The sequence below is a fragment of the Zonotrichia leucophrys genome, chromosome 1 (assembly GCF_028769735.1).
Source record: "Zonotrichia leucophrys gambelii isolate GWCS_2022_RI chromosome 1, RI_Zleu_2.0, whole genome shotgun sequence".
Lineage (NCBI taxonomy): Eukaryota > Metazoa > Chordata > Aves > Passeriformes > Passerellidae > Zonotrichia > Zonotrichia leucophrys.
The window spans coordinates 83,537,552-83,563,429 of record NC_088169.1 but is presented as its reverse complement, the minus strand read 5'-3'; the positions used below and the strand labels follow the sequence as shown (position 1 = coordinate 83,563,429).

The 25,878-nt window shown below is 38.1% G+C and overlaps 1 protein-coding gene across 17 annotated transcripts in view; it reads left to right on the top strand.

The window, feature by feature from the left end:
* Nucleotides 1-25,878, top strand: part of DLG2 (discs large MAGUK scaffold protein 2) — a 990,031-nt gene that overhangs the window by 244,310 nt on the left and 719,843 nt on the right. Inside the window, exon 1 of one of the 17 annotated variants that reach the window (XM_064719642.1) lies at nt 14,211-14,538. The exons of the other annotated variants lie outside the window; for them this stretch is intronic. Coding sequence (XP_064575712.1) covers nt 14,419-14,538 — 120 coding nt within the window. The 5' untranslated portion in view covers nt 14,211-14,418. Of the gene's footprint in view, nt 1-14,210; nt 14,539-25,878 lie in introns of those variants that run through there. 17 annotated transcript variants of the gene reach the window in all.

The following is a 25,878-nucleotide window of genomic DNA, read 5'->3' as shown; positions in this document are numbered from 1 at the left end:
AAGGAGTTCCTTCATTCCTGCATCCATTTTTGCACCTATCTGGGAGGAAAGCAAGGGGATTGATCACATTTTCAGGGAGCATGTGTAGAGATGGATGCAGTTTTGATTAACCTTCCCTGCACACATAAAGAACCTTTTTCCTTCAGATTCATACACCAAACAGATGGTTTGATATGTGAAGTCAATTGGCTTAGTTTCTATAGAAGGGTTTTAATTTATTCAAATCTTGCTTAATTAACTGAAAATGTTTTTTGGATTGCAATTTTTTAACTTAATAGTACAGTTGTGTGTGACTTATATCATACCAGTGAATACTTCCTATCATGGTTCCCTCCGTTGTATTCAACCTAATTCCAGTGTTAAACTTGGGCTCTCTCTTGGTTAAATTTTTGACATCTGCTTGAGAGAAGAGACAGTGATAAGTTCTGCCTACCATAACTAAATTTATTTTCCCTTGTGAGTAATGGAGAACCATTATAAAAAGTCTATCCACTCTGCATCATGCCATATAGCCCTTCTCTGAAAATGATGGTGAGTTGTCCAAGTGGTCCCAAGTGAATGATCCGAACACAAGGATCTCGGGTGAAAAATGGCATCATTTCTGGTGCTGCACCAGTACTGTCGTGCTAACAGCAGTGTTCACTTCATCTAGATTTTATGCTTCTTAGAGATAATTAGACAGAGGTCAAAGAAGGATTTAGTTAGGGTCTAAGTTGTTGTATCCCTATAGATGAGCTTCAAGATGGTTTTACGTTGGACATAATTACCAATTTATTAGAATACATGCTTTGAGTATGTGTCAAAGATGAAGACAATGTCTAGACTAAATTAGGAGAAATAATTTAATTTAGCCATCCAAAGGCTTTCATACTTCAGGAGAACCTGCAGAACTGTTAGACTGGGTGATTCTGAGACTTTAGATTTTAGGTGTCAGGTGATATCCCAAATTAGATTAAATTAGATAGACTTGATTTAACATTGCTTTTATTGTGGTTGTTTTCATAGCATCTGATAATCCCATAGTGTTAAAAAACTGACTCATGCTCATGAGCTAATCTTCATTTTTATGACATTGAGATGTTGTAGGTTGAACATCTTTATCACACCAGTGTGTACCTATGGCAAAGCAGGGAGTTTAACCAAGTCTTAAGAGCAAAGAGCTGTTGCCCAAACCAGTCACCTTCTGGCCTGCAAAGGGCAGTAAGGAACTACTGCTCTACTAAGTTTTTTCATTTGCAGCTACTCTTTTCCTTAAAGTGTATTCCTTTACCAGTTTCTTTCTGTGTCCTATTTTTGCAGCTGGACCTTTTTACATGTTACCCACATATCTCTGAATTATGTACCAGGCATAAAACTGTCAGACGCTTCTTCAGAAAATTTGGCTGGAGGGCATAAACTCTCTTCCTCTTTCATGCCTTTCACTGGTTTTCTGTGGGGATTGTAGAGTAGCTGAAAATAATGTAGTAAAATGCTATATGTAAGATAATATAGTAAAACAAGAAGTATGGCAGCGAAAGATTCTTCTTATAGGCAAGCTGAAGACTCTGGAGGTTGTTCTGGGTGCTGCATAGCTACCTTTAATGCCTATGGCTCAGTGGAATGTAAAACCACATACCAAGAAAACATTAGCACAATAATTTGCAGGTTATTTGGACAGAGACATCAGTATGTTGATGATGTAATCTAATGGGAAGTCCAAAAAAATATTCATAAATGGCATCTCATTGAGTTTGGTATTTTACTAAGAATATAGCAGTGCTGGAAGCTTGATTTTTTTTTCCCTAGAAATATGGGGTGCCAACCCAGAGATGTCTTCAATATGTTCTGAGAGGGTTGTGAAAAATATCGAGTTCCATTCTTAAAATCAAGCATGCTGCTTGTGATAGAGGAAGGTACAAATATATGCATTCACATAGGGCAAAATACTTTGAGAAATGCTCTGGGTGCTAGAGCACAAAGCTGCACACTGTGGGTGGTAGAACTCAAAGATTCAGTGAGCATGGAGGTGTGTTTGCTCAGATTAAGGAAATCAAATATTCCAAATCAATCTCTAGAAATTACTTGAAAATATTAACCTCTCTTACTTATACTTGTCATTCAAAGTTTTGCAGACCAAAGTGTGTCCTTACTAAAAGGTAATATGAAGCTGCAAAGCAACAGCAAAGACTGAGAATTATAAAAAAAACACCGACATTTTGAGAGCTATTACTGGGAATAAAATACAAGTTTGCAGATGAAAATTTGAGGGGCATGCCTATTTACCACGCCTAGTAAACTGAAGGAGAGATCCTGAGAGTTCTGGCTTTCAGTCTGGGCTCTGACTGCTACCAGTTGCCTTCTACTGTAGAATAACATTGTAATTTGCAATATTTGCTGTGCAATAATGTAATAGTCAATAAACAGATCTGTCTTGTAGCAGCAGAAGCCAGGAAATGGAAAGGAAATGGTGATCTCTTTTGGTCTCCAATGTTTCCCAGCTCTATTTAAGCAAAAAAAAAGGTTTTATCTGTTTAAGATGTGTAGAGCAATATGTAGGCAGAAGCTGCTTTATGCATGAAATTCTATTTTCATTCTTATTTTACCAATTAGCATTGAGTTCTGTGTTAATTACCTAAAAAAATTTCAGAGATGATGGTAGATATAGGAGATCTATGTTAATAGGAACATGTTGCCATAGACACAACTGTTCAATATGACACTGGGACGCTGCTGCGTGAAGAAACCCACTGAAGCTGCATTTCACAATGCACTGAAATTATGCAGTTGTGAAAAAATAATTATAATCCTTTCACTGAAATACCATGATGTTGATTCTAAAATATTCAACAAGCTATTTCAGTGCAGAGGGCTGTCAAATGACAGAGAAAGCCAATGCATCAGAAGTACTGAGATATGTTTAGAAGTTTTTGTTCTTTCAGGTGGCCAACATTTTTGAGCATTGCACAGCTTCATTGTGGGTTTTAACAGCTTCACTTGTAGCTTGGGAATTTCTACATCTCTCAAAATCCCATCTCATTAATTGGCATAAAATGCCACTATTTATAGAAAGCATAGAGGAAGAAGCAGAGAAAAATGGAAAGCGGAAGTATAAAATGACAGTTTTCTGTTACAGGCAGTAATAACTGTGGAGTTGACAGTGTTTTCAGATTGTTCCAGTCTTGTGCTTTTTTTGTGCGTGTGAATTAGAAGATACATCTGCATGTGGTCTAGAAGAACTTGGCCATCATCTAGCCCAACTTCCTAGCTAGGAATTTACTGAAATCAGCAGACTGCAATTGTCTGTGCATTTAGCATACTTTGTGGTTTGCTTTGTTTTTCCAGAGCACCATATACAGCAGCAGCAATTGATTAGCACATTTCTGATGAGAATTTAATGAGATATATTCTTTTTACAAAGGTAAACTTGTGAATGCACATACACTCTATGTCAACCATTATTATATAATTCTCATTACCTTATTGAATCACGGGTTTTGTGAAGGACCAGGCGTCATCACAGGTGGGGAGATGAGCTACATTCTTGTACTAGTTTGGTGGAGGATGGAAAAAAGCCCTTCCTATGCTGTATGCTTATTTTATTGACTACACTTATTTCTTTCTCTTCAGACTCAGATTTTATAAAAAAAAAACAACATCGCAGTATTCCACTGCTCCAGCTTACAAAAGATTAACCCAATTACATTCTTCTCTTTTGTAGACATGAATCACCTCTCACAACAGATGCTCTTCTCCTCCTTTCTTGGGAATATCTTCTTAAAGTCCAGTTTGACTCGTCTTACTGAGTCAGTAACAACTTTCAGTAGCCTTGCTTTGGTTATGATTGACAAGCACGAGCTGAAAGGTCTCTTGCCCATCTGCCCTTCCTTATTGTGCCCACACAATATTTCTATCATCTATATCAGGCCTCCCAGACTTTCTCAGCAATCCCTCACTCTTTATATACTTTCCATCATTTTTGCAGTGTTTATAGGAGTAAACTTCATGTAGGAGTTTCCCAAATCATGACATTTGTATTTAAGTTACCCAATAACTGCCAATGTATATGAGGTTGTTCAGATGAGAGTATTGTGTTCAGAGTGCTCTTTGACAATTGCATGACTCTCTTGCACTGCATTCTATGTTCCAGTCATTGAAACTGAACAAGTGTTCACAAACACTTCCTAAAGCATATTTCAATATGTGAACTCCAATTTGAGTGTGATGATGAAAGAGGGACAGAGAAAGATACTTTCAGACTCTATTACTGTGCTTTTGTAGAACAGCTATAGTAGAACTGATAATCTGCCAAAAGAAGAAAAAGGAGCATCGACTCTTTATAACAGGTTTACACACAAACTCATTGTTTTGGATGTGCATTAAATGTATTTTATACCTTAAAGAACATCAGTGAAATTCCTTGAAGTTAATAAGAAGGTTGGTTTTAGTGTTGGCTTTAGTAGATGCAGACTTTCATTCAGCATATATCATACTTTAGTCTGATTTTATTTATTCTTTGTGCCAGATTCTCATATTTTATAGGACTGTAGATATTTATGACCCTGTTGAAATGAAAAAGGTTACTTATATTATGATTGACAGGAGACTCTGGCTTTGTTTTCCTAAGAGATTTGATGTTATTTTTAGTTAATGTGTGAAATGGGACATGCTTCTTTGGGTCAAGAGGGCTGCAATTTCTAAAACTGTTTGAATAAAGTATTAAGAGAATAGAAAATGTTCCTCTTGGATAAATATGGCTCTAGTGAATTGGTATTCTGCTGTCAGCATGCATGTCTCATTCAGTCTTGTCCTCCATGCAAGAGATACTGACCCTGTGTACTACTCTGAGATTAATTTTGCATATAGAAGTATTAAGAAAATGTTTATAGACAGCCCCATAGCCAGAAAGATTGGAAGAGATTTTTAGCTTTTATAAATAGTTACAGAGGAAGCAGTGCTAAAGTCAGCTTCCTTGTGAAATATCATCAGATTATGGCAGTAATTTACATTTTACAAGATATTTCACTGAAGACATTCTCTGAGTTTATCTGATTTCCACTGCATGTGACTCAAGGGAGTATTGAAGTGAGAAGAGGAGATGCTTAGAAGAAATGTGCAAAGCATGGTATTTTAAAAGGAGACTTCTAACTACTTAGAAATAATGGAACTCCTTAAATAATATTGGCAAAAAAGAGTTCTTTAACTGCTGTGAAATAATAGAAGTACTTAGATACAAGCAGTATAAAAAGTTTCTATTCAGATGTAAATTTGTTGAAAATATTTTTGTGTCTCTTAAGGACATTTAAAAATTATGTGTTTGTGTGCCAAATTCTCCACAACTGTAGGGGCTAAAAAGAATCATTTCCAGAAAGAAATAACCATACTTTGACCACAACATTTGAGAGATTCCCTTGGACCTAGAAAAGGAAAATATGACAATAATTGTTTGGTCTGTACATGTGGAACATCCTTACACCATCAAAAATAAAAAAAAACCCCAAAAATCTTCTTTATCATGATGCCATTAATTACAGCTCCAAAAGAAATGGGATCTAACTGCTGAGATTTGTCTTCTCAACAGCAGTTATCAGGAGCACCCTGTGAAATTCTCAATCCCCTCTGCAGCTTTCTTATAGGCCCCATTTATGTACTGAGAGACTTCAGTAAGGTCTTCCTGGAACTTTTTCTTCTCCTTGCTGAAGAACCCCAACTCTTTCAGCTGTTTTTCATAGGAGAGGTCCTCCAACCCTCCAAATGTCTTTATGGCCTCCTCTGGACAACTTCATCAGGCGCTTATCCTTCTATTGTTGGGCGCCAGAGCTGGATGCAGCACTCTGGTTGGGGTCTCAGGAGAGCAGTGTAGGTGGGGGCAAAATCCCGTCCCTCAATCTGCTTGCTGGTCATGCTTCTCATGCAGCTCAGAATAGGATTGGCTTTCTGGGCTGTAGGTGCACCTTGTGGCTCCTGTTAATTTATTTATCCACCAGTGTTCCCAAGTCCTTCTCTGCCGGGCTTCTCTCAATTTATTAATCCCTAATACTGGTGATTGCCCCGACCTAGGTGTAAAATCTTGGACTTGGCCTTGTTTTGCTTCCTGAGATTTCCATTGGACAGTTCTTCAAGCCCGTTGATGTCCCATTTTATGGCATCCCTTCCCTCTAGCATATCCACTGTACCACTCAGGTTGATGTTATGTGCAGATTTTCATTGTCACACTGGTTAGGTCATTAATAAAGATACTGACCTGTGCTGGTGCCAGCATGGGCTCCTGCAGAATACCACTTGGTAATGATCTTGATTTGGACATTGAGCCATTGACTGCAGCTGGACATCCAGCAGATCCTTATCCATCAAATAGACCATCCATCAAATCATATCTCTCTAACTGAGACAAAGATGTGTGTGGGACCCTGTCAAAGACCTGGTTGAAGTCAAGATAAATTATATCAGTTTCTCTTTCCTTATCCAGCAGGACAGTCACTCTATCACTTCATTGTAGAAGGCCAACAGATAATTTAGGGGTGATTTATGCATTCTGAAGCTGTGTTGGCTGTCTGGAATCACCTTCTTGCCATTCATATGCCTTGACATAACTCTCAAGTATCTTCCATTATCTTACCAAACACAGAGGTGAGGCTGACTGGCTGGTAATTCCTATGGTCCTCCTTTTTATTCATTTTGAAAATTGGTGTGATATTTCCCTTTTTCCAGTCACTGGGTACTTTCATTGCTGTGACTGTTTCCAGTCACTGTGTCCTTTCATTGCTGTGACTTTTCAAATATGATGCAGAGTGGCCTATCAACCACACCTGCCAGTATTCTGAGGACCATAGGATTCATCTCACTGATTTCCGTGAACATCTGTACTTACAGCTGAAAATATTTTGACTTGATGGGTAAAACAGGAGCTGAAGTAAGGAATTAAATAATTGGTGACACTCTACAGGAAAAGTCCCAATCAGTCATGGGAAGGGTTTGTGCTGAGTTTAATTTTGCTGCTAGTATGTTTTTAATGTATTTACAGTTTGGATAGTACCAGAAGAAAAAGTATCTAGGTCGCAACATGCCTTTATATGTTGGGAGTAACAGGTTCCAGAGGACATGCAGATGTAACATTCATCACCATTTTACTGATTTTCACAGAGACAGGTTGCTCAAAAAGGTTTTTTGCTCCTTCATGTTTATAATATACTTATTTGGAATATTTTCCTTTTTTAAAGAAAAAAAAATTGCTATATTTAGCACATTATTAGAGTAATTAGACCTGTTCTAACCTATTCTTTCCTGAGCCTAATAGTTTGCTTTTAACACATAAGGCTTCTAGAAACATCTTGATTCATCACTTAAAATCAGTAAAACGCAGAAAATTGCACTAATTGCCTTGTAAATAGTTTCCCTTATTAATTATCCTTTGCTTTCAAATGCTATGCAGGCTTGAAATTACTTTTCAAGAACCAGCTAAATTGGAACATATTTTTAAAACAAGGTGGTTATCTTACTGAAAAGATTTATAGTTGAAGTTTGTTAATATATTAAGCTAATAACTGTTATCAGTGGAATGAAGAGGAATAGTTAGACCATGGCCAATGAATATCCATCCATGTATTCTGTAGTGTAAATTCAAACACTTCACTTCTTTAATGAAAATACTGTCTACATTTAAAAGAAAACCAACAAAAAACTCAAAAAAAACCCCTAAACATGTGTTTTCATGGAAACTTGACTTGTTCCCAGTACTACAAAATTTATCATATTTCTTAATCCAACTATAGGTTCCCTTTAAAGAATTTCCTCAGCTAAACTCACAGTACAAAGAATAAAATACTAAATGCTTTGACACACACAGGTCTTTATCAAGTACAATTCAACATCCAGTTGTTGTTATACAAGTTAACATTGAGAGATTTAATTTAAATTATTTTTTTTCTTACAAAAAAATCCACCGCAATTTCCTCAGTGAAATTGCTGGAGGTTTATTTTTAAGTACTGTAATAAATGCAATTGAACTTTGGAAGTTCATTCCTTCTTCATTCATGCTGTTACCATGGAAATGTGGATTTTATGCTTAAATGAATAAGCTTAGTTCATGAATTATAGTTCAAAAATTATAAAAGTAAAATGTTAATTCATAATTGGGGAGTGATGGAAATCATGACAAGATAGGTATCATTTTCCCCAAGTTTCATTTTTCCCCAAGTTTTTCAAACAATCGTGGTAAATTATTTTTTTGTGCACAAAACAAGCATAGGCTTCTAATCATCTAAACGCTTCTAATATTTTAATCTTTTTGTCTTGTGTTGAGTTGGTGGTGTTTAGTCTGGAGAAAAGGAGGCTGAGAAGGGACCTTATCTCTCTCTACAACTAGCTGAAAGGCAGTTGTAGTGTGGTGGGGTCAGTCTCTTCTTCCTGGTAACAAGTGACAGGACCAAAGGAAAAGGCCTCAAGCAGTACCATGAGATTTTTAGCTTTGATAATAGGGAAAATTTCTTCACTGAAAGGGTTTTCCAGCATTGGAACAGGTTGTCCAGGAAAGTGGTGGAATCTCCATCCCTTGAAGTGTTCAAAATGTGCTGGATGTGGCACTCTAAGAACACGGTTTAGTGGTGGACATGGTGGTGGTGCTATGTTGATGGTTGGACTTGATTATTTTAGAGGTCTTTTCCAACCTTAGCAATTCTGTGTTTCTGTGATTTCCAGATTAATAATAAAGACCAACTGAGGCACTAGTTGCATTCTGTTCATGAGAGACTTTGAAGCTGGACAGCCATTTGCCAAGAACACTGTCTGTGGTTAATCAAGAACACTGTCTGTGGTTAATCTTTCTGCAGCAAGAAAAACAGCCTAGATAATCTCCTAAGGTTCCAGATTGCCATGGCCTTTAATATGACTGTGAATGGAAATGCCTTTTGTGAGGAGTTATCATGGGAATTCAGGTCAAGGAGAAAGTCAGGTTTTCTCTCACAGTCACAAAATGAAACACATATTGTGGAGACACGTTAGTAATCAATTTGAGTGAAATCCAGGAAACTCAACTGGGGATTCTCAGAGTCGAAAAAGTCTTTGCAGCCTGGGTGTCTCAATTGAGGCATTAAAGGGGTTATGTCATCTCAATCAGCTGTACAGGATGAGTTGTAAAATAAACTTGATCCATGGATTACAGGTACAGGATTGGAAAAATGAGGCTTTCAGTAACTCAAGATGAAGCTTAATCCAATTCTTTCTTTCTGAACCTCTGTTCCTTTTTTCTCATTATTTTGTTTTAAAGTCATCAGAAACAATGAGGAAACCCGTCCTGACAAATTTACAGTCATAGAAAAGACTCACAGGATGAGGCCATTCTTCACTAATTTTTTACTTATTATTTCACTTTTATTTATTTATTCTTTAAATTTGCTTATTATAACTGGCTTTATGACTGAAATTGCAAAATATGAACTAGAAAGCCTGGTTTATGAAACATATATAAATTTTAATATTGGAAGGAATTATTTTATAAGTAAATTATATGGTTTTGTTTTATATGTGATCAAAACCTTCCTCAATGCAACCACATAAGACAGAAAACAGTGATCTGGGACTTTTAGAGGAAAAGTATTAAATGCTCCAAAACCAGGCAAATGTATTAAGAAGATTGTTCAGGAAAAAGGGAACAGAAAGTTTACAGGGAAAACTGTGGCTTAACTTAAATCAGCCCTGGGCAAGGTCTTTGGTGTTTACTGGTCTGGAAGTGAGGAAGAATTTTTGACACAGCAACTTATGCATCAGAATGCCAGGATATCAGAAAGCTGTTTACAGTACTGGAGATGAGAGTTTGTAAATAATCTGTTCAGTCTTTTTCTTTCTCTTTATGAAAACTTTAAGATATTCTGAGTTCAATCTGCTGATGCAGTTCCTCTCTCTGTTTTACTAGGCTTTGCTGCAGTACACAGCCTAAGAAAGATTTCTTTCCAACTGGGGCTTTGTTCCACATTCTTCTTTCTGCAGTTGTTTCTGGATTGCCCCACAGATTCCATCCACTGTTTCTAGTCAATAATTTCTATCTGGAAACTGTAGGCCCTACAGCACCCTGACCTGCAGTCCATATCAACAATTCCTTCAATATCTCACCCCTCAATGTGGATATCACTGTAAGGAACTTTTTGCAGATGTGGAAAATAACATTTTTATATGACATAGAAATGGGTGAAAGAGTAAAATATTTTCAATTTAGAGCTCCTGTGCTGAAATCAGAGTTATTTAGGCAATGCAGGACTAGGGTGGTATATAGATTGTATCACTGGAGTGTGCAAGGACAGGAAGTGATGGAGCATGACTGTAACCAGAGTGCCACGACTGCACAAAGCCAGTACCTCCTGTGAAAAGAGGGAGAATTATACCCCTGGCTACTCAAAGCCAGTGACGCAGATTGTCAGTGTTGATAATTATAAGCATTGCATGGGCTACAAATAGCCTTGCAAACCTCCACCATTATGCCCAATTTCCTGCAGACATCCACTCTTCCATCTTTTGGAGGACAGGAATGTCATTTTTCCCTCTGTCCACTCAGGAAGCAATGCACCCTCTTCTTTAGACCTTTCCCCCCCTCTAATTTTATCTTTATTTCATAGCTAATATTTGCTTTCTTTGTGGTCATCCAGGGTGATCACAAAATCTGCCTCACTGCATTTTTTAAGACCAACTTAAAATATTTACCCACAAATGTGCTGCTTAAGTGAAGTGTGACACACCTAAGTGACATTACACTGTCATAAAGCAAATCCTGGAGAGTGTTGGTTTCTTTACTGCATATTTGGTCTATTTTTTTGTTGGTACTCTCTTTTAGAATACCACCCTTTCCATCATGCCTGGAAAAAACAAACAACCCAAACTTGAAAATGCTTAGGTGTCTGAGGATGAAAAATGTTATTCCTCAGTATGGTTCCAGTGTTACCCCAGAGAAGTGGTGGATGCTCCGTCCTTGGCATTGTTCATGGCTAGGGTGAGATGGGGCTCTGGGCAACCTGGTCTAGTGGGTGGCATCCCTGCCCTGGCAGGGAGTTGGATCTAGGTGATCTTTAAGATCCCTTCCAACTCAAGCCATTCTGTGATTCTGTGGTTCTCTCAGCTCTGTGCTGGTATAGTGCCATGGCACTGTGGTGGTCCTTGAGCACAACTTCAGGACACAACAGCCACAGGGCATTCCCACTACTGGTACTGCTATTATTACTGCTACTAGCTCCTGAGCTCTTCTTCTGGGCAGTGATGGATGCTGCAAAGGGCTGTGCCCTCCTCGCTGCTCTGAAGCAGACTGGCCTCAGGCCCTTCTGAGATCAAAGTCTTCCAAGGCAGCATGTTCTCTCTGCTCTCTTTGAACCTCTGCAGACAACCAGGGTTTCCTTCCAAGCGCTCCCTTCTGCCCTTCTGAAGGCACAGGAGCAAAGAGTAACAATGGAATTTCACAGCTCATGATAGTGGCTCCAGTTTCTGTTAGCTAAGAGTATTCAGGTCACCAGGTGCGTGTCTTTTTAAAGAGGGTCTGTGGTATGGCTCCTTTGGACTACTGTCTCTTTACTGGCTTTATTCTTAACCTTTTTTTTTTTCTTTTTAATGGAATAACTTCTTTCATCTCTAGGGTTTTTCCCTATTGTTCACCTGTTTAAAGAGGCCCTGAGTGCTTCAAATATGCTGGTGTTTTTGGCATGTCTGGATGACTCAGCCAGAGCTTCTTCCCCACTCATTTTTAATGACTCTGTATATTTAACTGTAAATATCACCAACATGTGATGCTTTTGAGTAGCTGTTAAGTCATCATAAAACACTGTATGTCCTTGATGACAATGTTTTCTTTAACAATTAGGCTGCTGTGATAAGAAAAGTCTTGGCAGAGGTGAAAAAGCCCTGCAGGGATCTGCTTGTATAGATTACCTGAAGTAGCCCCGGAGAAATGTTTTGGGTTAGTCTGCTAGCAAAGTAAAACTTTGTTGGCTGCTATAGAGGTCTCAGTTGTCTGGCAGATTCTCGCATGCCCCACAGTTATTACAGGAGGCAACTACCATATGCATGAGGATCTCTTTTTCCCCTCTCAGTGTTATGAGGTCAGTCTGTAATTTTCTAGGTAATTTTTCCTCTTGGATGCTCAGGAGCTATGGGAGTTTTTTCTGAGTGAAGACTTTGGGACTGCATTACTTCTTTTTTTTCTTAAACGTGTCTGAAGATTTATGTCCAGGTAATCGCGCAGAAATTGTATCATTATGTACCCTTGCTTTCTTTTAGCGAGAGCTTTCTTTTAGTTTGGTTTGTTTGCCTAAACCCAAAACCATTAACTTCTTTAGGACTCAGAAAACGAAAGTTTTTTTCAAAGACTGCTGACTGAAACCTTGTGCAATTCCTTTGGCAGAAAGAAAGCTTGAATTTGATTTTCATATGCAGCTACATGCTTTCCTGAACCTTGCCTCACTTCTCAGGACTGTGCATCTTTTCATCTCTGCTTTTTTGAATTGCATTTCTCTGTGGATCAGAATTCCCCAAGATGTATGATTTTTTTTTTTTCAATTCCTAAGGTACCTAAAATTTTAATTTTTAGTGTACTGTACTGCAAAATAAACCATTTAACTTTAACTTTCTATTCACTTGAAGAATGACAAAAAATGTGTCAATTAATTCTCCCATGCTTTTGCTGAGCACCACATTACTATGTTTTAGCTTATTTGATGGATATTGCTGTAGCCAAAGTCTGAACCACCATAAGTTTAGGATACTCCAGCTTTTTGAACTATGACATCTAGACCTCAGTCTCATTACTAACAAAGATCTCAGAATTAGATTTAAAACCAGGTTTCATGTCTTTTGTTGTGGAAGTCGTTGGTGCCAAAGAAGGCTGTGATTACTAATTAATTAATTTGTATGACAGATGGAGCTGGGGATCAAATTAAGTATCTGTCTTGGGCTACGTTACAGAGCAATATCTAGCTTTAAACACGACTGCCTTTTTCGTTCCTAAAAAAAGGCACAAACAATGACAAGCTAAAAATAGCTGTTCTCTTGGAGTTGACGACAGTTTCTGAGAGCTTGTCTTTAGGAAGATGTTGGAAAAAACCTTGCTGTCTTTTCCCCTCCCCCTTACTCTTCTTTAAATGCGCACCCTTCTGTTTAAGCTTGTTCACCCCATTGCGCACAGAAAGATACCCACTGATTTGGTTAGGACTTCAGTGTTCCTGAAGATTTCCAAGGGGGTTTACATAAAACATTTAAAGAAATCTAAAAGTCACTGCAGATATTTCTATTAGGTTAAGCTTATCCTACGCAAATTGCTCTGTGCTGATAGAGAAGGAGGTAGTAAAGCCTCTTTCACTCTTTGCCTCCCACAGTATCTGCTGCAGTGGGGAAAAAAAAAAAAAACGCCTCTCTTCTGGTTTTATTCCCGGAGATTACTTCATAATTCAGTACTGATAGCAGTGGTTTCCGGTGCTGTAAACAGAGTTGAGTCTTTGACTTTGTGTCCCTGCAGTCCAGTAAACAATCAGTTAATTCGCAGCATCCCAGCGGTTGACAGGAGTGAGAGAAGTGGTTTGATTTTATTTTTGTGCTTGTGAATTAAAGCTTTGCCTTCTGGCTAGGTTCTGAGTTCCCTCGTTCTGGAAGACATTGGAGCATTTTGAATTCAGAATATGTAGTTACAAATGTGAGGGCACAGACTTCTTCCAGGATTTTTCTGCTTTCATTTTTAATTTTTATTTGTGTTTGTAATCCGAAGCAAGCAAGAGAACAGTTCGAAAGCAATGTCCAGTGCCTGAGCTGGGAGCACAATGCAGTTCAGGATATTTAGAGCTAGTCCGCTGCATTTTTATTAAATGAGAGGGAAGGAGTAGGTGGGACTTTTTATTTAAAAATAGATTAGCACAGGGAACTGAACTTGCATTTGAGGAAACGTTAATAAGCCAGCCAGCCATTGTCCTTAATCAGAGACTGTATTTGTAAGTAGAACATGTTGAATCTGTCATGATTGATGACGTTGTCTTTGTTAAAAGGGATGCTGCATCTTTAACAAGAGCAGACAGAAGCAGTGCAGAATCTACAGTAAATTTGAGACTTGGAAGAGAAACCTTTCCTCATTTTTCTGTGTATAACATTTGTAAAATACTGAATAGGAGAACATCAAAGCCAGGGGGAAATATAAGTAACTCACTGCGTATGTTTTAATTCCTCACCTTTCCCCCCTGGCTGAGTTCCCCCTCCTTTTTCCCCCCTGAATTTAAAATGCTGGAAGAAAAAGCAACTGAGGTCTAAGTTTCAGATGCTGAATTCTCTGCTAATTGAAATTACTGGGCATATTTCTATATATAGTTGCTGAAGAGATATGTAGCTTTCACTCAGTGCCTTCAAGACATGTCTTTTTGTAGTCAGAAAAACAGAGATCAATGCATTTTCAAACTGACAGAGGGAACGGATGCTCCTTAGTAGCACATGCTCGGGATCGTGTGTGTACCGTTTGTGCAGAGCAGAGACGCTGAATACTGGTCCATATGCTCCTTGTTTACTGCAATGTTTTTTGCATGTTACTGTGCACTCCGGACTAATGTGAAGGTAAGAGGGGACGAGACAACAATTTGGCAGGAATGTACATGTAAAACCAGCTGCAGAAAATGTCTACCTTGTGTTGCTGAGTACTTTGGAATTGCTGGCTGAATAGGCATATTATTACAGGTGGTTGTGGAGGCTTTGTTTTATCGTTGTCTGTGTGGCTAAAGCATAGAAGCATGTTTGAATTTTGCAGTTTAGCGACCTTCAGTTTTTAACTGCTTGCAGTTCAGGTTCTGGGCATTTTATGGTCTGATAAACATGTTTTGCTACTGTCCAGGTAGGCCAGAGACAAGATGCCAAAGGCTGTTTGTGCAAGGCTACATAGCTTTATACAGGATAAGAATTCCTATAGTCGGGTCCCCCATGCATCCTCCCAGGAATGCTGCTTGCATGCTTTCTTGTTGATTACTTGTCTGAGAGCCGGGAGTGTTGCTGCTGCTATCCGGGTTGCTTTTTGTGCCGATTTGTTTCTAACTTGAACCAAAATGCATAAAAACAAATGATAAGCAATGTCCTAAGAAATAAATGATTATTACTGCAAAATGCTACAGGAAAATGCCAGGTGGCTGCACCGATCTCACAGTAACTATTAAGCAGGATTTGTCACTAATGTCAACATTTGCTTGCTCTGTTAATTAGAGTCAGAACTTCAATATAAGTTGCTGGATATATTACCTTCTCTGCAAGCAGGACAATATTAGCAGACAGGTTCACTGGCATTGAATCGAGCTGTCAGCCAAGCTGTGGGCCAGCTGTGGGAATCCAGTTGCATAATTTAAATGAATTACAGTCCTTAGCCAACATATTGGGGAGGCACTTCTGGCATTCTGGCTTTTTCAAGTTCGAATAAGTGTATCTGTCTGGGAAGGAAAGCACTGGCCATGACGGATAATAATAATTAGAGCAGTTTTACCTGCAGAAGTAATTGCAAAGGATTTTTTTTCTTTCAAACTGCTTTAGCATGCCTCTGAATTAAAGTGAGTTTTCTGTATTTGCACTTGGTTTGATAATATTGAACTTCATATTTATTTATTAGGTCAAAATATTTGTTTTCATTTAATTAAAAAAGTATTTTGCATTAAAAGTTTGCATTCTAAGAGCTTGCACCTATGTTTTTGCTCAAAGTCTGTACTGTTGCTTGCTGTAATAAATTGCTAAGCTTTCACATTTTGTTACTTTTTAATTAACTTCTGCAATTATGAACCACTTCTAAGGAGGAATTCTTTAAATCTGTGGATAACAAGCCAAAAAATATAAGTTAAAACCTTTAATGCCATTCTGTCTTCTTAAATACATACATTATCCTCTCCTTATGCTTTCCTATAATGTTTTTGTCAGGTTAGTAAATTTTATCTGTGTTATATGCCCTGTGATCTACGTAGTAAATTGTCAGTATAGAAATGTTTTGAGACTAACCATTCTTTGTTGCTCATTTTGTCCCTCAGCCTGCAGTACTGTACTGAAGATCTTCTGTAAAAGGGGGGTTGTTGTTGAGATGTAATTTCTCAGTTTAAATAAGAATAGGTACAGGAGAAATTTCAATTACTTTTTTTAGTGTAATTTCCATGAGATACCTTGTCAATAAGTACCTCAGGAACTGTTAGAAGTCTCATGGGTTTAACTTTTGAAATGTCTTTGTTTCCATTCATAGACAGAAGGAAAAAGTGAGAGGTTTGTAGCAGTACAAGACTGACAATTGTTTGGACAAGATAGTTTTAATTTGTTGGAACTTCTTCAACTGTTGAGTATTTCTGAAACAATTGTTTATTATACAGAATATGCTATTTACATGATATTATTCTGAGATGTTTTACTTTCAGTAAACTCATCCACTTTCAATGTATACTTTGATCATCTACTTTCCAAGCTCTACATTAGGCTACAATACTGTAATAAAACAGCACAAACTTTGCCAATCCCCCCAGGAACTGCTCAAGTGCAGCAGCACCACTTATGCCTTCAGTTATTCCTGTTTTCTTTTTCTGACATTGAAGTTTGCTTAATAAATAGGAGCTCATTGAAAGGAGCCTGGTCATTGTACAATATGTTATATAGTGTTTATGAAGAACTCTGTTGCTTTTAACTTGGTTGGCACTAACATAACCCACAGCTCTATGGGTGGCCAAAATAAATTAAAAACATTATAAAACATCTGTTTTGCGTTTTACATTTTCCCCCTTTATGGGTGGAAAAATTCTAGTGGTGCTCAAATATTTTAGTCTTTAAGTCATAAGATAGAATAAAACTATAAGTACAGGCTGTAACAGGAAATAGATTTGCTTGGCCTGGAAAATGAAAAAGGAAAGCAATTGGGTCTGTTTCTGATGGCAGCTGTACGTTATGGCTTTAGAGAAAGCAGATTTTTCATGTTCAAGGTAGGACTCTCACTTCTTGATTGCCAGTCTGTAGGAGACTGCCCATGTGAACTAGGGTTGCATGTGCAGGCCTATCAAAAGAGAGGTCTACTCCATGCATTCTTAATCAAAGTCTATTTTTACAGCTGACTAAAGAACAGTACTGACTTTGAACATGTACCTGCCTATGTGGATGCTTCTTTTTTCCTGCCTGAGATCCAGGTAAAATAGGCAAAAAGATGTCTGAGAAGTTATGAGCAAAATATCTTTGTCTATCAGAGTTTCTCTGGACCTACATTTTGAATTATTAAAAAAAAATAGGAAAATAGCTATTGTTTGTTATTGCTATTACCACATACAGTGTTATTAGAATTCTACATTTTGGACCGATCTCTTCCTTGCTCTCTCGTGTATGCACAATTTTGTACCTCAGTGGAAGAAACCAAAAATGAGCAGAGAGGTCAGGGAATTAAGATCTAAAAGTGGTTTCTCCCAAATCAGAAGTGTTCTTGTGGAAATGTGCAGTGTTACTGAAAAAGTGAACTCTTGCTATATGCAGTAGTTAAATCTGTATTTTCAGCATGAGTAAATCTTGGGCTAACTACGGCAGGGGGCTGCCTGGTGTCAAGTGTTTGTTGTTTTAATTGTGTCCACTGTGTATCGAAAATACTTTATTCATATGCAAGAGATTTTTAGAGGTTGCCATTAAAACCTTTCTGTTCTTGGTTCAGGCAAGTATTTTAAATACCCTCAGTATTAGCAATATTTCTTGCAAAACTATGGCTAAGACTGCAAATATTTAGGCTCCATAGTCTTTCCTCAGCTTTAAAAACTTTTATGGATTGTGTCTGGCTGTTCTTAAAAGTTTGTAGGAATTTCGCCTTCCCCTGGCCTTGATGAACTCTCTGTGTAGTTCTGACAGATTTTTCTGTGAATCCGGGCTGTTATTTCTGGCTGACAGTTTGAGGGTCTTACTGAAGGCACAGCTGGTGCTTCTGGGAATTTGGGTAGCAGAGCTGAAGTCTTCCAATTGTACTTTAGCACAGAACTAGATGTGAGTGTTGGGCGCTCTCACCTTGAAACATCATCTCAGCAGCAGTCAGCACTGGCTCTGGGGTCGTCAGAGCTTCATGTGAAGAATGTTGTGAATTCAGAACCAGACTCTTTTGAAGTGCCAAAGGCTTCCCAGGAGGTTCAGAGTTACTTCAGCAGGAGTTTAAGGCCGTCTTCATGTTACTAGGCACGCTTGGCACATCACAGAACTGAGCTCCTGCCTGAATGCTGGGTTAACTAAGAGCATTGTTTGGTTATGACTGCAAACTGTGGGCTACCTGTGTTATCTAAAACTATGTAGCTAAAAGACTTTGCCTGTGTCAAACAGCTACCATGATGTGATTTGTGACTGAAATGTTGTCCTATACTTTGTCAGTTTTGAGGATCTCAGATGATGGAGAGGACCTGTTGGGGTTGGAATGGAGCATGGGCCCGTGCAGAGTGTTGGGAACTGGAATCCTTTAATCGCTTTACTTTTCTGTGTTCATCCTCTTTTTTCACATGCATTGCAAAATTAGAAATAATTATTTTAACCTAGAAGCTTCCAATTGCAACCTAAGTTAAGGATTAACAGTAAAGGCAGAGCAATCATAATAAGTAGCAAAATGTTTCACTGCCCAAAGCTATAGGACGTCACAAATGACAACTGAACTTCTGACTTCTGTATGCATTTTTACACACAGCTGTAATTCCTCCTCTCTGCCCATCTGCATTAATGGTATAATAACATAATTAAATTGTATATGTCCATATATTGTCACCTATACCAAGAGTTGTTTTGGTCTTCCAATGGAAAAGAGCTTATGGATCTTTCAGACTTGGACCTACATTGCCAAAATATGTCCTGCTGTGCTCTTATGGTGTTCTTTGCAAAGGGTGGATGAAGTGAAAAAGGACTTCAAGCTCTCACAGGCTTCCAAACATGATCCTTGGTTTCTTATGCATATTTTCCTCTTTTAAATGTTCAATCATGCACCATCATCTAGCACTTCTCGATGAAGTGAGGAACAGTTCAAAAGCCACAGGAATGGCTTTGATGTAGCATTTTAAAAGGAGCACCAAGGAAAGATTGGTTTCTCACTTTTCCTGATGTAATTAAGAATTGACTCATGAGCAATTTTTATTTGAGTTTACTCCTTTTTTGTAGTTCTGATTATGTCTGACAGTCTGACTTACTTTACTCATAGCTGCAGAGACAAAACTACAAGTGGCAGGTCAAAGTACAGTTCCTCTGCTACCTTGGGACACCAAGGCAAAGTGTGGATTAGTGCTAGAAATCAAACAAAGCTGCTGTGCAATTTCCACCCTGAGAGGTTTGAGGATAATGAGAAGGGTAATACTGTATAGGCTGTGAATGTCTGGTTGCATTTCTGTAATATATCTTTTCATCTGCTTATAAAATATTTGCCCAGGCTGTAAAATAAGCAAGACCTTGAACTTTCCAAGGGATTTGTGCAACACCAGTGGGATCTAGCCTCAAGAGCTACGGCCAGCTGTTGTCATCCTTTTGCTAGATAAGGATGGAATTTTAGGGAAGTCATAACTCATTGCAAAAAAAAAGCTTCAGTGATTTCTTGGACTAGCTTCTACAAATGTCTCAAAACTGACATTAACAACACAGCATTTCTTTCTTTTGGTAGCTTGCAGTACTAGTTGTGCTCATGATTCACAGAAAGGTAAAGTTCTCATTTATGGCCCAGTTTTTGCAGTAACACTAGTGACATTATTAGGAATTCTTCAGGAAATCTGTATCCAGTCTCATACTGTTCAAACAATAATTCTGTCTTGAGTGAGAAGTACATCACTTGAATCTTGAACATTGATTTTTCCACTTTTAAAATCAGACTTGGGAAGATTTGTAAGCATTTGTAATACCTAAGTATGCACTTTACCAGTCCTCTCAGCTTCAAGTGCTGATTTACAGTACATTACCGTAACAAGTTATGAATGGAAGAGGTAATTAGACTAGATTAATAACACAGCAGCACCTCTGGTTTTCTAGATATGATAAGGCTGGGATTATATTTAACCCACAGACTAAAATAATATTCCCTTAAAGGCCATTAAAAATGTGTGAATAGGTGCAGAGATGCTAAAATGACAAGCATAGTGTAAGGAATTAAATCCACCACTAAGAATTCTTTATGAACTCTAAGCAAATATGAATATTTTGCTATGGGGATAAGGGGCAGTCATCTGAAGTTAGAAGAGTTAATCACAGAAATAGTGGTTGGAAGGTGTAGAAGAAGCTAGGCACTGATTTCTTCATTCAGAAATTTCTGGATAGATAATAATGCAGAGAAAAATATTTCAGTTCAATTTTGTGTCTCCTATTTTAATGTGGACTCATTAGAGATTATCTAATGAGCTGTTCCTATCAGAGATATATAATTGGCCTTTTTGTTAGAGGAGAATTAAGAAAGATCTAGGACTGCAAAAGCATTTAAATTTATTGGGTTTTAAATATGTGCCAGGAACTAGTATTAGTATCATGTCTATATGTGACAATTTTATGTTTACATAAAAATGATGAAGAGTTAAATCCTCTACTATTAAATCACTGCTGATAGGCTTGCCCTATGTGCTTAAGATGCCAGTGTTTGTGTGTTTTTATGAGATTGCATAGAAATTAGAACAGCAGTCCTGAATGCAGTGCTGCCTAGAAAAGGCAGTGATTCCAGGCAAAAGCAAGGGCTATTTTATTTTTTGGGGAAACTCTGCGGCTCCTATCACATAGATAGGGAGAAGTGAAGGAGACCATTAATCAGTGGCAGATGGAGTTGACAAAAGCTTTTCACAATTAAAGGCTGCCCAGAGATCTCTCCTGGTTTTCTTCTGCCTAAATTCACTTCCAACTTCATCTGTTTACTTTGTCCCATTTGTTGGCACTACATTGGAATAAAGATATTTTCTGGTTGAATGGCAAGTTCTGTTCTCCAAACTGGCCTTCACAGGTGTGTCCTCTCTTTGTGCTACTGCTGCTGGCTGTATATGTATGTTTTGGACATGCTGAGATGTTTTGGTCCCATGTTTTTGGTATGGGATTAATGCATTAAATACTTGTATCCATTCTCAGAAGGGAAAGCTTCTGTTCCTTTCCTTCTCTCATGTCCTTACAGACAGTTGGAGACATGGAAAGTGTCTTTTGCAAGTTAAGATGCAAAAGAAGATTTCAGAAGGAGAACTACTTTTTTTTTTTTTTTTTTCTCTATGGACTCACACAAAAGAAATGAACTATGGAACACATTCAGTGTAGGCAGTCTGCATTCCACCTGTGGTCACATGTCAAAATAATGTGATAGCTACAGCTTAATGGCTAATACAGAAGTTACAGAATGAAAAAATCCTATTATTAAAGGCATGGCCATCACTGTTTTCTCAGATGAGGAGAAAGTGTCTGATTTTTCCCTTTGCTACTCCAGACAGATCTAAGTGTTTGAAACAGTATAAATTCTCCTGATAACTGAGTAGCTTCCAGACTTTTCCTGGAAAGACAAGTAAACCAAAATCTGAATCCCATAAAGCAAAATTTTATTTTAGTTGCATGCTCACCAAAGAAAAACAATTCTCAAATTTCAAACAGGAATCTCTGCAGAGAAGTAGTTAGAAAGGCTGTCCTGCCCTTGATAGCACAGGGGTTCATGAAAACTTGAGGAGGATTAACTGGAGAAGTAAAATTCAGAAAAGCACTTTTATCTGAGTTGCAGGACACATGAAGAGAAATACTGTGGATACATCACACATATTTGCAGATATTTTGGACACGATTTTGCTCAGATTTGTTTTCAAAACTTCAGTTTTCATTTGTAAACAAAATCAAGTGGCCAAGTTTTCAAGTTGGGCAGAACAATCACAGTTACTCTAGTTTGTCAGAACAGATTGTGTAGCTAACATGAGTTGTTGGAGGAAGGATCCGTCTCTTGACACAGGCTCTACCTTTTAGAAAAACATTCTGTTTCTGTTGAATAATTTCTAATGATCAGAATCTCTCACACATTTACAAATGTATTATTCCAGGGGTTAATTAGTCTTTTGGAGGCATGTGCTGTATTTCTAATCTGAATTAATCTAGTCTTAGCTTCCAGCTTTGAATGCCTTTCAGTTTTTTGCCTCTTAATCCGCTGGACTGCAGAGCCCACTGCAAAGGGTTGTGTCCCTGTCAGTAGCTCAGGGCTACAGTAAAGACATCATCTAATCATCTCTTTGATTAAGTAAATACACTGAGCTCCTGGCATCTCTTACTGCAAGGCATGATTGTCAGAGCTCTCATCTGTCTCATGACCAGTCTTTGAGCTCTCCCTGGTTTCAGAGCAGGAGTGCTGAGCTGTGCCTGCCACAGCTGCATGGAGCCTCAGAGCAGTTGCGGCCCTGTGCAGAAATAGTAAATGTCCTGGCTCCCACAGGAGTGGCCATGTGCACGTCCAGGGCTACACTGGCGCCTTTGGCCGTGCAGCTGCAGTGTTCATGTCCTGCCCCACAGCCAGCTGGATTGCCAACTGCTTCACACCAGACCTCTCTGGAAAGTGCCCCTAGAGATGAGTTGCTTTATTCCCAGAGTTAGGACTTTATTGCTGTCTTTGTTAAAAATTACATTGACCTGTATCAGTGACCTGTCTTCAGTACCATTTACCACAATACCTCCTTTCTGTCATTGCTAAAATTGGACAGTAGTAAGTGACTGAATTTTCCTCCAGACTGGTCGGCATTTGAAAAACATAGGGCCAGGATCAGTCCCTGAGGATCCCGCCAAACATAGGTGATCATCTCTCCCTCCCATTTCTAGATGCATGCTAAATTCTGCCAATTAGATATTTTTTATTCCATTTAATGTGTGCCTTTTTAAAAAAAAATAATATCAATAAAATCCTATGAAGTACTGGGATAGTGCTGATTTACAGAAGTCTAATCATATTATACCAATATTTTTACCAGTTCCAGTCAAATTTATATTCCCATATAAAATAAGTATGATGATATTTACCTTGACAGTCTCTGTTTTCCATTGATTTAGTATTGTGTGCATTTCTGTTCTTCTGAAATTAGTATCTGTTTTACCAGAAGCTCCATGCTAAGTGCTTGGCTAATTAGCCATGACTAGCACAGTAGAAATTCCTAGAAATGAATCTCTTTAAACCTAGTCTTTGCTTAAATTCCTTTTTAGAAATCTGTATTTAGTTAACCACTAAGAAAAAGACGAGAAGTCTTGAAGTGTCAAAATTCTCGCAAAACAGAAGTTTAAATTTCCAGTTTAAATGGAAAGTGAATACACTGTGAGTGAAACAAAGCTGGTATGGAGGAGATGGTTTCTTGTATTGCACCATCTCCAGAGGCTGAAAAGCAGCAAATGTGCTTCTGGGTATTCAATGTCCTTTGGTCTCTCTTGTATCCTTAGATTATGATGGTATCAGCTAGCAACTGATTGACTGGGCATTGTATGTAACCTGATTTTATTAGAAAGTAAATCATACTGCATAATTTAGGAAAGGGAAATGTTGAGACTTTGAAAGATGATTTCATTTTTACTAGATGATCTGTGAAGTCAGGAACCTGAATTCTTGCTGAGAAGGTGTTGGGACTGCTGATTAATTCTTTCATACACTCTGTGCTATGTGCTCTGGAGATGTTATTAATTTCTTATGAAAACCTACTTTTGTAGTGAATCACATTATACATTCATATATCTCTTGTAGTGCTTGGGCTATTAAAAACAGTGACACAAAGGCCACATGCTTGTTTCTAGCCACATATGTAACCAAAAAATGGATATTAGGCATTTTGCCTCTAAAGCAAGGAATCTATCTGAAGAGCTCAGGTGGCATCCAGCTCACTTAACTTCAGACACAACCAATGTAAACATCTATATCTAGTGATTTCAGGCTCCCTTTAGTGTCAGTAGAGAGGAATTGTCTCTTCTAAGGCATGATTCATATGACCTAGTTTAAATATCTACATGGGGATGAGATTAATTGCGTCCTGAAAGTGCCAGTTTCTCTCCATTTGCCAGAAAAAGCTTAGGTGACTAGCTGAGATCTAGGTCTCTCTCTTACAGACATTACCATCTGGTAAAATTAATCCTGTCCTTCCAAGCAGGAAAGATGGGATTTTTAATGCTGGTCAGGCATCTTTTTCTCTCCTTTTCTTTTGCATGTAACAGAAGGAATACATAAAAATGTGGGGAGGAGGAACAAGCTGTTGTGAAGGGTCAGCCAAGATGCCCTGGAGACGAGGCAAGAGCAAGAGCTTGTGGGACTGTGAGATCATCCAATTTGTTTTCCATTGTTTTTGTCTTGGTTCTTGCTTCTAAATTACTTAATTAATATACAAAAAAATAAGCAGTGAGCAATTGTACAGAGCTGTTTGCAGCATGTTTCTCTCTTGCCCAGCTGGTAGATCGGCCCATTACTTAAATGGTGTTCAATTGTATTTTATTTTAATGGTTTTAAAATTATGATACAGCAAATTAAGGGCCACATACTTAGGTCGGTTCTTTTCTGAGCTCTGTGCAGCTTTCAGAGTGTAGGCAGGTGCTGCAAGGACATAAAAAAAGAGAGAGAGAGAGAGAAAGAACTCATATTAAGTTTTTTAGATTGAGGCACAGGATCTTCATTTGAGCTTGGTCTCTATCAGACAGTAAATCTAGATAAATGAGAACAAGGAGAAATAGTTTTAAATTAAACCAGGAGAGATTTAGATCAGATGTTAGGAAGAAATTCCTTACTCGGAGGGTAGTGAGGCACTGGCAGAGGTTGTTCAGAGAAGATGTGGATGCCCCATTATGGGAAGCGTTCAGGGAAGTTTGGACAGGGCTTTGAGCAACCTGGTCTAGTGAAAGGTGTCCCTGTCCACGGCAGGGGTTTTGGAACCAGATGCTCTTTAAGAGAGTCTTCCAATCCAAGCTATTCCATGATTCTATGAGAAGCCAGTTCAGTTCACCTGAGAACAGACCCGCACAGTTGTCCAGCTGAACAGTTGACTGAATCATAAACTCACAAAGGGCTCAAAAGTATGGGTTCATCTCAGGGGTACACTTGGGTAGGAAGAAGAAGACTGAATGTGAGCCTAGAAGTGTAGATAAAAAGTGTGGCTCTGAAAAATCTGAATTGCTGTCAGGGATTCAACAAAAAATGTAAATATTAGTAACATAATCCTTAATGCATCTTAGGGGGCTATTTATTGAGTAACAAATAACAAATTTTATACAGTACATCCACAATAATTTTGCTATATCTCTATAATTCATGGGAAATTAGCAAGGAATTTAAGTGTCAGAGACTATTTAAGGTAATCACCAAGTTTTTAAAAGTTAGAAGCTGGTTACCAGGGAATCTGTGAAGATCTAATCACTCTTAGCTGTCTGACCAAAACAGGTGACTTGATCCTGAGAATTTCCCAGATGGATTTTAATCTTGATGTGATTTTCTAAAGTGGTCAATTTCCACAAAAGTTTGAATGGCTAAGTGAATATTTATTTCATTCTTTTTCACACCAAAGAAAAAGTAATACTTCTCAACCTAAAGAAAAGCTTGGTTTAACTGTAACCTGTAGCTTGCTGCTATGTAAGTGATTTTAACAGAATTGGGGTAAGGGAGAATGTTTGCTGTTTTCTGTTTTCAGAGGAAGTTATAAATTTAATACAGAAAAATGTTTTAAAGACTTCTTGACAGGCTGATAAATCATGAATGTATGGATTGTTTCCCATCAGGATATAGATATAGTTTCACACAGGATGATGATAAAAGGTTCAAAACAAAGCTTTTTTTTTTTTTTTTTTGATCCATAGTGTTTGGAATACATTGGCTCTAATGCGAAAGGAAAAAAAAAAAACTTAATGAAATAAAAGAGAAAAGAAAAACTTTCTCCAATGATCAGTCAGGAAGAGAAGTCGTGGGGCTATCCCTAGTTGATCATTCATTTCTTCTCCAATGTGTAAGGTGCT